The following is a 15,326-nucleotide window of genomic DNA, read 5'->3' as shown; positions in this document are numbered from 1 at the left end:
CTTGCTGTTGCGAGCAAGAAACCTTTTAATTATTTCTTCAAGTAACGTCTTTTATATGCAGATGTTATATTCCAGCTACGTAATGGATACACTTTTCATTTACTTGTTGTTGTGTTTCCCTTGGGCAAAAAAAAAAAAAAAAAGAGGTACTATATATACTCCTGTAAAAGGGAAGAAGCGTATGGCAGATTTTTGAGCCCTGTTTGTGCCCCTCCTTTGCTGGGCATGTTGAGACAGCGTTTGCTCTGTTGCTGGCAGCTTCTTCTATCTGGCCCTGTGCAAACTTAACCAACAGAGAACTCATTAGGTGAGCATTAAAAGAGAAAGGAAAGAGAGGTGAAACCTTCTCATTCCTCTTCTGTGCCTTTGAAAGGCTTCATTTGACAAATTTTGGATTCAAAACAGTCTCTCTTACAAAAAGGGGAACAAAAAATGCAATTAGGTGGATCCTGTTAATGCCTGTAATTTGTTCTGCTGCATATGGTATTGAAAAGATAACTAATAAGTGGCATAAGTGAAATGTTTCCTTTTTTGCCAGGTACAAATGGTACACGTAAAACTCTCAACTCCTATGGCATTGTAGTACATGTGTTTCTTGTTTATTTCTCTTTAAAGTAGGAGTTGGTTTAGTACTGTTTTCTGCTGAAGGGTATTCAGGCTTTGTTTGGCTTGGGGTGCCCCTGTCAGCTGCTTGCTGTTCCTTGCTTTGGTGTCTGCAGTTTAGTTCACTATCAGCTCTCTGAAATTGTAGGCATTTTTATAAAGCAAAAGTAAGACATTCTAAAAATGGAAAGGTATGCCTCTAACTGCAATTACTGCTTAAACATTATATGAAATAGCAATCTTGCAAAGTCTGGAAGTGCATTCTTTTCTGCTGTTGTCATCCATGAGTGCATTTCCTGAGTTATTATACCGATGTTGTCCTGGACTTGCCTGCTCCTGCTTGCACTATGCTTTTCTGTTTTGAAAGTGGAAATCCCCTAGATCAGTAATTAGTTGTTGAATTCTAAGACTAAGAATTGTGTAATTCTCCAACTACCTCATGTTACTGAGAGGATTTGCTTTTGATAGCTGTGTTTTAAGGCCCCCGTTTTGAGCTTCACGTTGAAGTGTGGTGAAACTAACTGGTCGTGTTTGTATCCTTTTTGGTTGTAAATAGATTTGCTTATTTAAATATATTCGTATTAATTGTCTGGGATGTCTAAATCATAATTATGAGTATGGAAATGTTGTTTTATGAGTAATTATGAAAAAGTATAAACATGAAGTTGGCCCTAATTTGGAAGGGAGAAAGCGTGCCTCAGTATTCTATTGAGAAGATACTGACACAGTTGTTATCGTTGGTAAGAAGATAGTGTGGCTTCTAGATGTTATCCTTGTTGGTTGTTTTGCTTTTCATGCAGTAACTTCAATGTTTCAGCTCTTAATCAGTTTTCTCCCTCAGTCTCTGTTTTAAGATCCAAGAACAGGCAACTCCCACAGATATTTTTGCGTAGCCTCAATTGGACTCTTGTGACTTTTCGATCCATTCAACTTGGAGCACGGTGCGCAGAGCTGGGTGTGCTTCTTTAACTTAGCAGACCAGGAAGGCCGCTTGAAAGGCTGAAATTCCTTCAGTATGAATTTTCTGACTGCTGTGTACAACTGGCACTCATGAATGTCTGTTCAGAGAGTGGTTAGAATTACTGATGCTATTTAATGTAGCATTGACCTGACTTTTTGCAGAAGTGCCATCAGGAAAAGAGGTTTTCATGCATGGCAAAACTTCTCGATCTGAGTGTGCCTACATGGATATGGTTGAGCACAGTTTTTAAGTTTCAGGCTTGGAAAATAGAGAATAATTTCCTTAAGTGTAAAATTTCCAATTAACTTGTGCGTAGAAGTTTGCACATGGAGCCCTTCTTAGCAGTGCTGAGTTTTGCTGTGTAGTTCTGTTTCAGGGAAACACTAAGAGTAAAATGTTCAGCAGTTGATGAAAAATTTGTTTTGTTAAAGGTTCTTGCTAATCATAGCCATGATTTTTGGCAGTTATTCTTGGACAACATGGACTCAGGAATATGATGTTGTTATGGAAGTCGTTTGAGCAGGAGCACCCATCAGTTGCCTTAAGGAACTTGTAAATGTATCCGGGTAAAGCCAGAAGTGTTTTAGTTACACGTGGTGCAGCGTTCGTTCTGAGCAGCTCCATACCCAGGACTGAGAACGTTCCAACACGACACTGAGAATTTTAAATTAATAATTGATGAATATCTTTGTCATTTGATAGTGTTTGGGGAAAAAAAAATGCACAAATCTGTCTGTGTCACCGTATAGCCATTCTCCCCCTCCGTCTGTGCCACGGTAAGACTGGCCTTTATCACTCCAGATAAGTCTCCTCTTTGTTTTTCTAGCCTGTGTAACCAGTTTTGAGCAGTGTGCTCTAATGTGCTGTCCTAGACATCATCAACCCCAACTGTGCTGGGCAACGCAGATCGGAGAAGGTCCAGAGGAGGGCTTCAGATCCGAGGTCTGTGTCATCTTAAAGGCACAGGAGCCTTGATGGCTTAACCTACTGAAACTCTACTTTTTGCCAAGTGGCTTGTGTGAAGCATGAGTGCTCCTCAGACATCCTTCAGATGTAAGAATTCTTCTTTTTTAAGGCAAGCCACAGATGGTGCCTCAGGCCCCAAAAGATGCGATCGTAAACAGGCGCTCATTCAAAATGGCCGCCCTGCTGTACCTGTCTGATCTCTTCTTTTGAATGGTTGGTTTGAAAGCTGTAAAAACACTCATGGTGTGAGCGTGTTACAACTGGATATTTGTGGATGTAGAATCTTGCCTGCTCACTAGAATGAAGTATGTTGCCATCGGCAAAAAAAATACTGTCTTTTACTAGGAGCTGTAACAAATGCTTGTTTACCCAAAAGCTGGGGTGACTCTTAATATTTCTAAAAGAATGTAGCACCAGATATCTTTTAAACTTGTATGGACATAGAGAAGGATGAAAGAGAAAATATATCTTGAAAAGATAAAGAAGAAAAAGCTAACTTATAATAAGATAGTAAAACTATCTACATCTCTCAAGTGGCGTTTCAGTTGCACAGAGGTCTCTTTTATTAATGAGGACCTCAGTTTGTACAATTGTTCGACCATTTATGCTGTCATTTTCAAAGTCAATTTCTTCCGTGTTTTCGTCGGATAATTAAATCCATTTGCACAAAACTCGTGCACTAGCAGTGTCCGTATGGAAAGGTCATGTCTTAACAGAATGCTTAGCCTTCCGTGTGATATTTGAAGTATATTGACTCTTGCTCTGTCTGGAAATTTTAAAGCCCTTCTTTTTTTTATAGTGCTATCTTTTATATAATCCATTTTTTTGTTGCTTTTGTGATCTGTGCAAGTGGATAAAATGTTGAGGATTTTTAGTGCTGAGATGTTGCTTGCTGTTTTCCTTGTGTTTCTGCCATGTGATACGTACTGTCAGTCCGTGCTAGTTGGCTGTTTGTAAGAACTGCATTGCCTCTTCAGCAGGAATTGCTTTGGCTTTTATTGTACTTTGACTTCAGGTCAGCAGTAGGAGGCTCAGAAACAGGGAACAAAGGCAAGGAGAAAATTCAAGAGAATCATGAGAATAAGGCAGGCAAGAGGAATATGAAAGGAAGTAAGGAAGAAGCTGTGGGGGAAAAGTACCACTTTAACTGTCTTGCAGAGAAAATAGGTCTGGGTTCTCCTGTCTGCACCCCAAGGACAGCGATTGCTCTCACAAATATATTGGATATTGCTGTGAAAATAGCAGGAGGGGCAGTGAAAGGTGGGGAGCAGAAACTAGAGAGAAAGATTTGATGTGTGGGTTCCTACCCTCAGTCCAGTGATTTCTCATATCTCTTCTTTCTCTTCAATCATGTATTCTGGGTCCTTCCTTTTGTCAATGATTATATGGCTGCAAGATCAGCTGGGACAGAAAAATACCACCCAACTCCTCCCACCTTGGGAGAGCGGGGGGAAGGAAGAACAGAGAACAAGCGTAGCTTTGTGTTGGATCAGTTCAATAGACCTATTTGCTTTGCAGCTGTTTAACTATTCGAACAGACACAAGAGAAAGAAATACCCATTTTGGCAACTTAGAACTTAACTGCATGCTCGGAGGTCCAGTGGGAAAACCAGGACTGGCAAGCTCCTAAAGAGAGCTGATGAATCTGCTCCACTGTACGCTGGGAGCCAAGGAGTCTGCTGCTTTTGTAGGCAAGGGGAATGTCTAGGAGGTTGTCAGGATTCAGTGCTTCTGTGTGTTGGGTGACCAAGCTAACCGTGCACAGTGGAGGCAATAGGCGTCCTTTGCAGAGACAGTTTACTCCAGCAAGTCCAGGCAGTTGTCTCCGCTCCGTTTGCAGCGATCCATCTTGCTGCATGGTTTCATGAAACCATTTAAGGAGCTTCCATAGTGAAGAGGAAGGGAAGGCTGCCATTTTTCAAAAGCAGTGCAGGGTATTTCAGACTACAGACTTCAAACTGAATGGCTTTACTTGTTTTCTGGCTTGCTTCTAGTTGGGAAATCCAGCCGACAGCTAGATGGCCACCATTTCTGTTCTCTCTTTTACTTTTAGGTGCAGAACTTCAAACTTAGGAGCAGGCATTAGGAATCCAGGTGAGGTCCCTCCCTCCAGCAGCATTCCGGCGCTGTGCTCTGCAGGCTGTGCTGCAGCGTGGCCCCGTGCCGCTCTGTGCTGCCCAGCTGTCCCAGCAGGCAGTGAGCATTCTGCTGGGTGAGGTGAGCTGTGCACCCAGCTGTGTGTAGGATCCGAGCCAGCAGATGGCTCATCTTTGTATCGAGGTTAGAAAGTCGATAACTTTGCCAAGGAAAGCATTAATTGAAAGGGCAGCAGTTAAAACAGCTGCCTGTCTGGTAAGGTATATCTCTCTAATGACACTCTTAGCACTGAGGCAGATGTACATTTAACCCTGATATCGTCATTAGTAATTAATTTGATTCCTGTTCACCTGATTTTTATGAATACAATCTCAATGTATGTTTCCTGATCAGGGAAATGTCTGTGCCTTCCGGGTGTCCGTTTCCTTGACTGCATTGCTACATGAGTTTATTACAGGCGGTTGGCTGGATATCTAATTCAGTGTCACAGTGGGAAGCGACCAAATAAATTACAGAGGAGAAAAACCAGTGCATGTTACACGGTATTTTTGTAGAGATTTTTAGTTGGTTAAGTATTCATTTGGACACCGTACTTTGAAAGCCGTGGACATCATAGCTTGACCTTGTCATGCTCATCTCTTCTTTCTTTTTCCTTTTTTTTTTTTTTTTTTTGACATAGAGACTTACTGCACTTTTCTCCCCCTTCTGCCTTAAAGGGAAGAAAATCAAGAAATCTCTTTAGTCTGATGGAATAAGTATTACACTGATTTAATGCTTTAAGATATATCTTATCTCCGGTGACCTATAGGTAAACCTTCAGAAAGAGCTGAAGATGTAAAAGTGTGATCACTAAATATTTAACTGAGCTAAAGTTACAGGCATGTGTAACTGTTCAATTGAGAAAGTAGTGCTGCATCTCCTAAATTATGTGGTTTTATGTATTAGTTGCCTGTGCTTTGCATTACTCCTGACACCCAGTGGGTGCCCCGTGGTTGCAGTTCAGGTCAGGATGCACTGGGATGCGTCCCACAGTTGTAACTCAGGAGGGCTTTTGAGGTTTGGCTTTCTGATCTCTTAACAAATGCTTCTAAATTAAGGAAGAGCTTGACTCTGTAGTTTCATTACTTCATGACATGCTTGCAAACTTAACAATCCATTTAGAAAGCTGCAGTGCTGAGTTGTAGTCATAAAAGAGCTGTGGAAAGTGATTTAAAATTTCAGGTAGGACCTGGGCAATCCAAACATGTTCCACAATTCTTTGGGCCACTATGGCTCAGTGAAAGAGTTGACTCTTACTTAAAAGGTTACTTTTTTCTTTTCAGAATCTTAAGTAGAATCCGTTGCTTTGGCTCTTCAAAACCTTTCTGTATAACCCTCAGAGCACTTTTATGTTATGCCTTCTGTGATGCTGTTGAACTGTTTCTTATAGAAACAGGGTCTTTGACACTTCAGATGTGTGTCAGGGTTAAGGTTAGATTCTGGTGTGGCCGCCTTTGTATTAAAAGATTGAAATGGATAATGGATAACAATGTTCTGTCAAAAATAGACACGTGTGGGCAGATGCTCATTTGGTGATACTTGGCAAGGCAGGTAGTCTGTAGTATCACGTATAACATAGTGCGTGCAAACAGTGTGATAGCATTTTACATGTCTTCTCCAAGGGTAAGTTTGGCACCAGTTGTGAGGAAGTCACCTTCAGACTCACCCACAGGCATTTCAGCACAGGGTAAACCTGCCTGGGCACCTGGAGGTGTCACTGTGGCTGTTGGCCACGCCATGGGCAGGGAGCAGAGGCACGTCACAGGCAGTAGGAAGACGTGGGATCAATACAAGCATAATACTAGCGTTCACTTTACCTCCTGGATTTTGCTGCATTTGATAACTGTTACAATGTCGTGTTTTATTTAAAATAAATTTTAAACGTTGTGCTGCCTGGTAATGTCTGTCTGCCCCTTATGTTCTGTACTTCGCTCTGATTACAGCTTGTGAAAGTGAAGCACAATAATAGCACAGCGCTCGTATTGACATACATTGATGTTCTCTGCCATTCTGGTTAAGTTTGAAAAGATTTTAGGAAAAATGAGAGTATGTAATGCTGAAGACTTTTCTTTACTTAAACGTCCCTGGCAAAAAGTGTAAACTATTAAAAAATGTTTTTTATTGCAGGCGAAATGCCAGCCCCTGAGCAGACCCCAATGGTGGAAGAAGGGCTGCAGACAACGCAGGAAACTGCCACCAGCCCAGGAATGGAACCGGAGGCCACTGCCACTACCATTTTAGCTTCTGTAAAGGAACAGGTACGGGCTTGGTTTTAGTAGTTCAGAAATCTGCTCTTTCAGATGTAGCCATCATTTCTTCCTACATTGCTGGAAAGAAACATTGTTTCTGAAATTTATTTCCTCCTATTAATGTAGTGTATCTTATAGGTCAGATATTAGAATCTGAAAGGGATCATTTAACTGCAGTAAAGAGAATCATCATTGTGGTATTTGGTGCCCATTGCAATGTGTGCGCTGTTATAAATCAGATTTGAGATGCAGGTTTATTGTTTAAGCAAAAATGTAGGGAAAATAATCCACCAACATTGTGGAATTGATGCAGTTCTGAGATCCAGACCCTTTTGTCCATTGCACACATTTGTGTGCAGTGTTTTATAAGGAGACACGCTAACTGAAGATTTTGTTGGAGGGAGGAATAGAGAGAATGGTTTGGTTTTCACTGTCAGAATAATAGGTAATCATCATCTCTCTTGGGTTAGTACAGAAATTGTAACTTACAAATTTCAGAATAAATGTGTTTTGGTGTCTGTTTCAGACATTTTAAGGTAAATTGCTACCCTGATAAATTCAACCCTGAGTGTAAGCACTTGATACGTTATTATTTGTCTACCATTGATATTAAAACAAACAAGCAAACAAAAAAATACAAACACCAACAGAACCGAACAAGGATTAAATTATGTGGTCTGGATACAAACAGATTTGGTACCTGTGGAACCTTCAGTCTTAAATGAAAACTTTCTGCAAGATGATGAAACTTAGATCTTCGTTCTCATGGCTAAATACTTGTTTCAAAAGCTCTTGAGATGGAAGTAGGCAGCCTGTTCATTTCTCAGTGGTGTTGAAACTGATCTTCCTGCGTTAAGGAAATTAATGCCTGAGGCTATCAAGATGTGAGTAATTGCAGTCAATTGGGTTAAAGTGATCCTGAGTCACCTCATGTGAAACGCTGTTGGTCTTGTGATGTCAGCTTATCACAACTGTCAGAATTTGTTTGCCAAAAGTTCATCTGTGGTGATTTGAAGTTAGTTCATTTTCTTTTGTTGTGGATAAAGGAAAGCTTGAAACAGTAGCTCAGATGGCAAGTTGCGCTGCAGTAAATGACAGCACTGCAATTCCCAATGATCACCAGCCAGTAACTGCTGGGATTGCTATCCAGAGGTGCTTTTGTGCAATTTTAATGTGATATGTTTAAGCTGAGCATACCATTATGACAGCATTCCCTACATCAAATTGATACAGAAGTGTATATAAAAAAGGCATTGCTAACATATCCTTTCTTACCCAAAAACCATTTTGTTATATCTTTTACTTTGAGAAAAAATTGACATGGAATATTTCTTCATTTTAAAAAGGAGATTAAAACCTCTTCTCATTTTCATAAAAAAGACCATTAATATATGGACTATTAAGTTATTCCTTTCTGATCAAGAGGAAAAAAAAAATTACAGTTGTGTTTTTGTAGTTGATGAAACACAAACATCAAAACTGTGGTCCAGCTCTGTAAAGACGTATAGGCATGTTAGAATGGGTGGAAGGAAAGTCGTGCTTCACCCTTGGAAATAATGTGAAGGCAGTAAGAACCAATCTGCAGCTTTTGGTTATTTTTTTCTGTTGATATTAATTACAGACAGACACTGACATGTTCAACACCCTTCCTGTATGGCAGAAAGCCCAGAACAGAATATTTTCCAGTGCAGTTATTTACTTTATTAAGCTTGAAAAGAAGCTAGTGTGATGTTTACTATGGCTCAACTTCCTTTTAGTCAGGAATCTCTCTTTATTTGCAGTGGATCTGGTATTTGTACAATAGAGCTGCCACACCTTAAATTCATTACTTCAGAAACATTTACTGGAGTGGAACCACAGTTCAGGGAGAAAAAGTAACTTTATTCATTAAACTGTACCAAATCTTAGTGTGACCAAAACTTTTAAAATTACTGCAGTAATAGTTCTGAAATAGGCAGGTACTTTTATTGAGTGACTTTGTTATGCAGCGTCTGCCCCAGTAGCACGTATATGGCTATGTAAAAAGTTACAGTAATTACTAAGCCCTTTAAGCTGACAAGCCATTTCAAATAAATTCTCCATTTGTTTCTTTTTCATGTGAGTGCAAATCAGTTTGAAGCAGCCTTGTTATCAAACTGGAGGCTGAGCTTTGAGCACTCCCCTCACTGAGACAAAGTTGTCAGGCAGCTGTCTGAGTCTCTTGGCTATATTTCTGGGGAGCAGCCATTTTCACCAAACATTAATTGTAATGAGCAGTAGAAGAGTGAAGAAAACAAGTCTGCTTACAGCTTTGTCTGTGCTCTTCTGACACAGCTCAGTTTTTTGAAACTAAAACGCATCCCTATAGAGTATACGTGATGCCCCTGCTGCTATCGCAGCCTGACGGGGTAGGGAGGATCACTCCTTCACCAGGAGGAGCTTCTTGGTTTGCCTGACAGGTTTGGATGAAAATCGGTGGGAACTGACTTAACAAAGTTGCATTTCTGGTAGCAGATTTCCTCTTTGAATGCAGGGAATTTTGAAGTGTAGTGAGGTTGAAATGTGTTTCTTCTGTTAGCAGTTGTATGGATTTGACGGTGTTTGGTTTCATAGCAAACAGGGGGTTTTTATTCGTTGTTTTTTTTTTTTTTGTTTGTTTGTTTTTTTCAGTTGTTTGCTTTTTGTTTGGGGGTTTTGCTCTCCTTCTTGGAAACACAAAGGCAGCTGGCTGTCAGCTACTTCTCTGCATGAAATTATAGATTACTGGAACCGCTGCCATTTTACAAGTGCAAGCTTTATGCTACTAAATTTAAAATGAATTGCTTCTGAACACACAAGATCGAATGTGTGACTGGATGGTTTAGAATTTAATTTCCTGCTTAGTGATAGTTTTCCTTTTCAGTGATTGGGCTGAGAGAGGAGGAGGTCTCACAGGAAGAACTATCCATAGCTTCAGCTTTGAAACGTAACGTGAAAATACTGCCTCTGATTTCTGTGCCAAGGGAGAAGCAGTTACAACGGTGGCAGACAGATAAACCATGTGTGTATTTACGTATATACATTATTGTTTCCTTGGTCTTTTAAGTAGGTGATAACAGAGAGAGAATGACTGGATGTGCTTGTAGGTGTGTAATCATAAAACTCTTAGGGTTTCAGAAGTGTTTTTCTAAAGCGTTTAATTTCAGCACTTCAGTAAAGACGTTTCATTTTCTAGAACTACATTGAACCACATACTAAGAAACATTCTAATATTTTTTCTTGCTTCTTTGCTGTCTAAGTACAGTGTTATTTAGATGGCTCTTGAGATTCTTTTCCTGTAGTCTTCACTGCTTCTTCTGATGAGAAATTCCCTTTGAAGAAGGGCCTGCCTGAACCTGTGAGTACCCATCAGGTATATTAGAGTACAGGTTTTGTGAGGCTGTGGGATTACCAGCCTCTGCTCTGCAGCAACTGACCGCTGACCAGCAGTTGGCAAACAGTGTGCTTAGCTTCAGCAGCAGTTTAAAATATCCTGCATTGTAACAAAGTTTTCAAAGAGAATGGTGCTCGAATGAAGTCACTGAATACCTCAAGTGGCGTTCTTCCTTTCTGTCATTGACTAAGAGTACTTTTGTATGAATTGCTTAAATTTTGATCCCTCTTCTGCTAGAGCAGCACTAAATTGTTTTACCAGGCCAGTGAACAGTGCAGGCATAGAAGTATTAAGGGCTTTAATGGTCTACTGCTGTTGAATACAGAGTAAGTGTAATCAGCCAATCATTGTAGCAGTGTGATTTCACAACCTGTAATCTGTGGTTCTCTTTACCCTGCCCAATTTTATTTTTTCTATCTTGTATTTTGGAAGCTACTGAGATACTGAGAGCGTGAAAATGTGGTTGTGTGCATGAGTAAACCTTTTTATTGAAAACTTTAAGGCTGATCTAATGCAGTTAATTAAAAGTTTAGTGTTGCCTCAGTAGACTGTGGTAGAGAAATTCAACTATTGGGTCACTGAAGTACAGTATTCAAGTTGGGACAATATTTTATTCAGCGTGTTTTGTTCAGTTCCTTAACCTACCTCAGAACTGCAGCAGGTGTGAGCATGCAGGACTCGTATTGTGAAGAAGGTGCAAATGAACCTAGCTGTGTGTGTCCTCTGCTTTTTTTGCACTTCCGTGTCCTAGAAATGTCCAAAACGTGGTTGTCTTTCCTTAGCACCATTCATACCTTCACAGGCAGTGAGAGTTGTGTGGGTCTGTGTTGTGTGTTGAAGCTGACCACAAAACAGTAACTGCTGGGGAGAAGCATTCCTTTCAAGTGCTGGCTGTGTTTCCGTAGGTTGCCAGCTGTTTTTATTGACTCAAACTACTGAAAGAGGCTCAGCTGAATGGTTCTACAAAGTGACATTTGGCAATTCAAACAGCTTAGCATATCACTGCAGCTCGACATAACATCCCATCCTGGCCCTGTATTCTGCCACAGCTTGTTTCAGGTACCATTCAGAACTGGTAGAAAGATGCTACAAGATGCATCTCCCAGTGGCATCAAGAGCATCATGTCTGACATTCCAAGTGCCTGATCCCGGTCTGATGAGTAGGGCTACACAAGTACAAGTGTTGTCTTCGTTTGTGCTAGCGCTGCTGATTCTTGCATGTCTCTGGACAGCCTTCAGTTGGCCAATTGGACTTCCCACCCTTCAAATAAAGCTCTAAGTTACCTGTATTTTGCCAGAGGTCTCAAATCACAACAGGAGGAGTGGGGAAAAAGGTTCTTTTTATTTTTCAACATTATGAATCTTGAGTCCTCATTTTTATCCGTAGTACTGAAGGAGAAAAGTTCCTGCTTAATGAAAATAAGGTCATCATATCTCTGCTAGGCAGTATTATCATGTAATTACACAATTGCTTCTAAATCACTTATTGTCCAAAGCTAGCAAAAAGAGAATGATGGTCTTTATGTCCGTCAAACAAATTACATTCCCATTACTTACCTGTTTTCAAGTATTTGTTTTAATAGCCAAGCAGCGTGTTCACAATTTCTTTTTAGTTGGCAGAGAGCCACAAGCTTCTAAAAGGTACTCATCTCTCAAATGAAGACAGCAGTGTGTTTTCAGGATTGATAGAAATTGTCTCATCCGTGGTTTCTGGCGGCAAAGACTGTAAAGTGACTTGTGTGAGAGATTGCAGTATCATTGCAGAGCAGTTACTGCTTGGCAGCAGAGCTCCTAGCTCTGTTTTTGGTCAGCTAAGGTATACACCACAATATCAGCACCCCATGCAAGCTTTGCCTTCTGCCTCCAAGAGGAAAGTTACAGAGCTCTGGAAGCTTGCCTGCCTGCAGTCAGTGATTGTCTTTCTGCGTTTCTTGAACCATGTGTATGCTTCCTCTCCCTGAAAAGTCACTAAAAAGATAGCTTTTTTTTTGGTTTCATAAAGTGACTGAGTAGTTACTGGCAGCAGACATTACTGATACTAATAGAATTAGTACTTTCTTCAATTTTGGAAGAAAAAGATAGCTCTGATCAATGCATTATAATGGATGTGTTTCAGAAGATTTGGTTACTCTTTCATGCAGCATGGAAGTCTGTGCTGTCATCTGCATATATAATTTTAGTATTCCCTTGCCATGTAGATGTTCTACAAACAAAAACAAGCATACTCTTTATGTTACTTGACTCCTGTCATCTTGTTGCAAGCCAGTGCTATAAAAATTAGTTGATTCTGATGTTGGTCTCGGCCAGCGGCCTTGTGTCGCACTCTATGGAGCATCCTGCACATCCCACTCCTTTCAGAGCAGCTGGCTAGAGAAACAAATCCAAATAGTTTCCTGCAAATACAAATAGTGTATTACCTGATAGGCACACATTAGTGGTAGGTGTTCTTTTAGAGTGCTATTTGCCCCTTCTCCCAAGTTTGTTGTTATCAGCATATGACCTGCATTTAAAACAACAATTATAAAAGCTTTTTGGTTTTGTGTATTCTTCTTATTTATTCTTATGGAACTGACTTTGAGGTCCAAAATGAAGGATAAATGGTGGTTAATCAAGCTTAAGAGTAGGGGCAATGCAAATGATATGAAACAGCCCTGGTTCCTTTAGGTCCTTTAGACCTAACAACTACAGTCACAAATGCTGAAGTAAAGAAGAGACGGATGTCAGCATCCATTGTTTCAATGTAAACTTTGTTACTTCATTGGAAGCACAGGATTTACATTTATTGTAAATCTGGGCATTTTCCACTAACTAATTAATGATGGGTTGGTGAATTGGCTGTGAGGTATGTTTCATCTATATTAGAACTGGACAGTACGTTGTCACGTATAAATTCCTTTGACTTTTTTGTTTAATACGCTCTTTTATGTTTCCTCTCCAAAACTCAGGCTGCCCCAAGAGCTGACAGGCTGCATGTGTCCCTCTTTGGTATCGCATGGAGGGGCAGCAGGCTGAGGCCTGGGATCAGACTCTGAAGACTGGGTCTGTGCTATTCAGTGCCATTGCACATTGTATGAACTTCCTGGTAGTGCATCTTCCTTCCCAGTAAGATTTGCTGTGGTCCACATGTTGTCATGTTTATGCTACTTTTTGCATCAGGTCATGGGATTACAAGGACTTTGCTTTAGAGTTCTGTTCAGAAGAGGATTTTAATAAAATCCCAGGTTAGGGTGCATCTGCTTCCCTTAGCCCCCGTGGTTTTGTAATTGTTTTCAGGGAAAGGTAAATGATTTTTTTTCTGTAAGTACGGAACTATTTTGAAATCAGGATGCTTTGTGACATGGAAGAAGATTGTATGCCTGGGTTTAGGGAAAGCCAGGTGTTTGGTTTTTTTAACAGGTAATTTTGTTTATCTGAGCCTAAAACAACCTGAAGCTATGTCAAGGTTCCGAAATGTCACCCTGATTAACAAAGCAAGTTAAATTTTTGCTTCCAGTAGAGACCTGAAGTTGGGTTTGACCACTGCCATCCAGTCAGACCTCTGCTTTCAGCTCGGCAGTATGTTGTACTGTATGACTGCAGTTTTCAGGCTCCCTGAAATCCATCTCAGTGTTTTCTTGTGTAACATTTTTAACGGTTTTTAGGAATGTTCAGGTATTCCTCCATTAATATTTGATTAGGGGAGGGCAGGCGTGTCAAGTCCGTGAGGATGCCAGTCCAGTCTGATGATTCAAGGGAGTGCACTGCTCTGCTGCAATTGCCGTAGCAGAGCAGCAGCTAAGTGCGGTCTTGTTCTGTGAGCGATGCCGTGTCTCGTGGCAGCAGTGGGTGAGCTCTGCGTGCTGGAGGCAATGAGCTCTGCCAGCCAGTATTTACAGTGTGGGGATGTGTTCGTTCACTTTGGTTGCTGAGCTTTAAGAAGCGCTTGAAACAGCCTGCAGCGATGTGTTCCTGCTGGGGGGGGCACTCAGTTCCACGGTGTATCTTTAACCAGCCTGTTTGTTGCCCAGCACTCAAGTCACACCTTTGGAAGGAGATTTCTTTTTCTTTAGCTCATCGTGTTGAGCAGCATAGCCTGCAGGTGGCTTCCTGAAGAAATCGGTGCTAATTAACCTGATATTTGGAGCTTTCGTGAAGGCAATCTCATTGCAGAGGTCGGAAGAAACCATATCCCGAGTCCTGCAGGATGATCCTGCTTTCATGGTATCAATTCCTGCGCTCTGAGCTCTTTGCCTCTGGGGCTGGAGATGGGAGCCATAGGTGCATTGCTGAGCCATGCCTGATCTTACTGAACAGATGCACAAACTGCAAAAAGTAGAGAGTTCTTCAGGGACCACTGAGGAAAGTAAAGTGTTTAAGGCTCGTTCTGTGTGATGTAAGGTGTGGAAGAACTGTTTGCATTAACTGTAACCCATGAGTGAAAGTGACTTCTCTGATGTGGCAAGGCTAGCAACTAATATGTGATATAATTATGTGATACACATTCATCAGGAAAAGCTTGTTAGTAATTCACTTTTTAGAATTAAAGGAATACTTGTATTTCATATTTCAGTAATTTTCAATATTTATCAAAGTATAAAATAATGATGTTCATCTACTTTAAATAGCATTCAACAGTTCGTGTAACGTTCAGGGAATGGAGAATATGAACTTGAAAAATAATAAGAGTTGCTCTGATAGAATCCTTATCTGTAATTAGCAAACCCTAACAGTGGAGTAAAGCTTCCCTAATACCCCTTGATGGCAGTATAGATTTCAGAGTATCATGTTTATAAAGCAGTATTTCCTGGTTTCATCAGCACAAAAAGATTCTGAGCAGCTGCTTGTATTTCCCAGGTCTTTCTGGGAGCACAATGTTGCAAAATAAAACTGTTCTGGCTTTCACGAAGGCTGAGTTTTGGTACCTTTGACCAAGAAATACAACAAAAGCTGAACAGAATAGCACATTTCTGTCATCAACCAATTTCAACTAACAGGCTTTGAAATTTTGAATAAGAAGTCGGAAGGTAATGTAGCTTAGGAT

The 15,326-nt window shown here is 40.6% G+C and overlaps 1 protein-coding gene across 4 annotated transcripts in view; it reads left to right on the top strand.

The window, feature by feature from the left end:
* The first annotated feature begins 279 nt into the window (after window positions 1–279).
* Window positions 280–15,326, top strand: part of PKP4 (plakophilin 4) — a 53,176-nt gene continuing 38,129 nt past the window's right edge. For 2 of the 4 annotated variants that reach the window (XM_042877650.1, XM_042877649.1), the window contains exons 1-2: window positions 280–307; window positions 6,794–6,924. In XM_042877650.1, the coding sequence (XP_042733584.1) occupies window positions 6,799–6,924 (126 nt within the window). In that variant the 5' untranslated portion in view covers window positions 280–307; window positions 6,794–6,798. Of the gene's footprint in view, window positions 308–6,793; window positions 6,925–15,326 lie in introns of those variants that run through there. The other 2 variants (XM_042877651.1, XM_042877653.1) reach the window with 2 other exon arrangements.

Source organism: Lagopus leucura, unplaced genomic scaffold (assembly GCF_019238085.1).
Source record: "Lagopus leucura isolate 7727_CA_CO unplaced genomic scaffold, USGS_WTPT01 Super-Scaffold_100019, whole genome shotgun sequence".
Classification (NCBI taxonomy): domain Eukaryota; kingdom Metazoa; phylum Chordata; class Aves; order Galliformes; family Phasianidae; genus Lagopus; species Lagopus leucura.
Note: the sequence above shows the minus strand (reverse complement) of the source record. Positions and strands in the feature narration are given on the sequence as shown.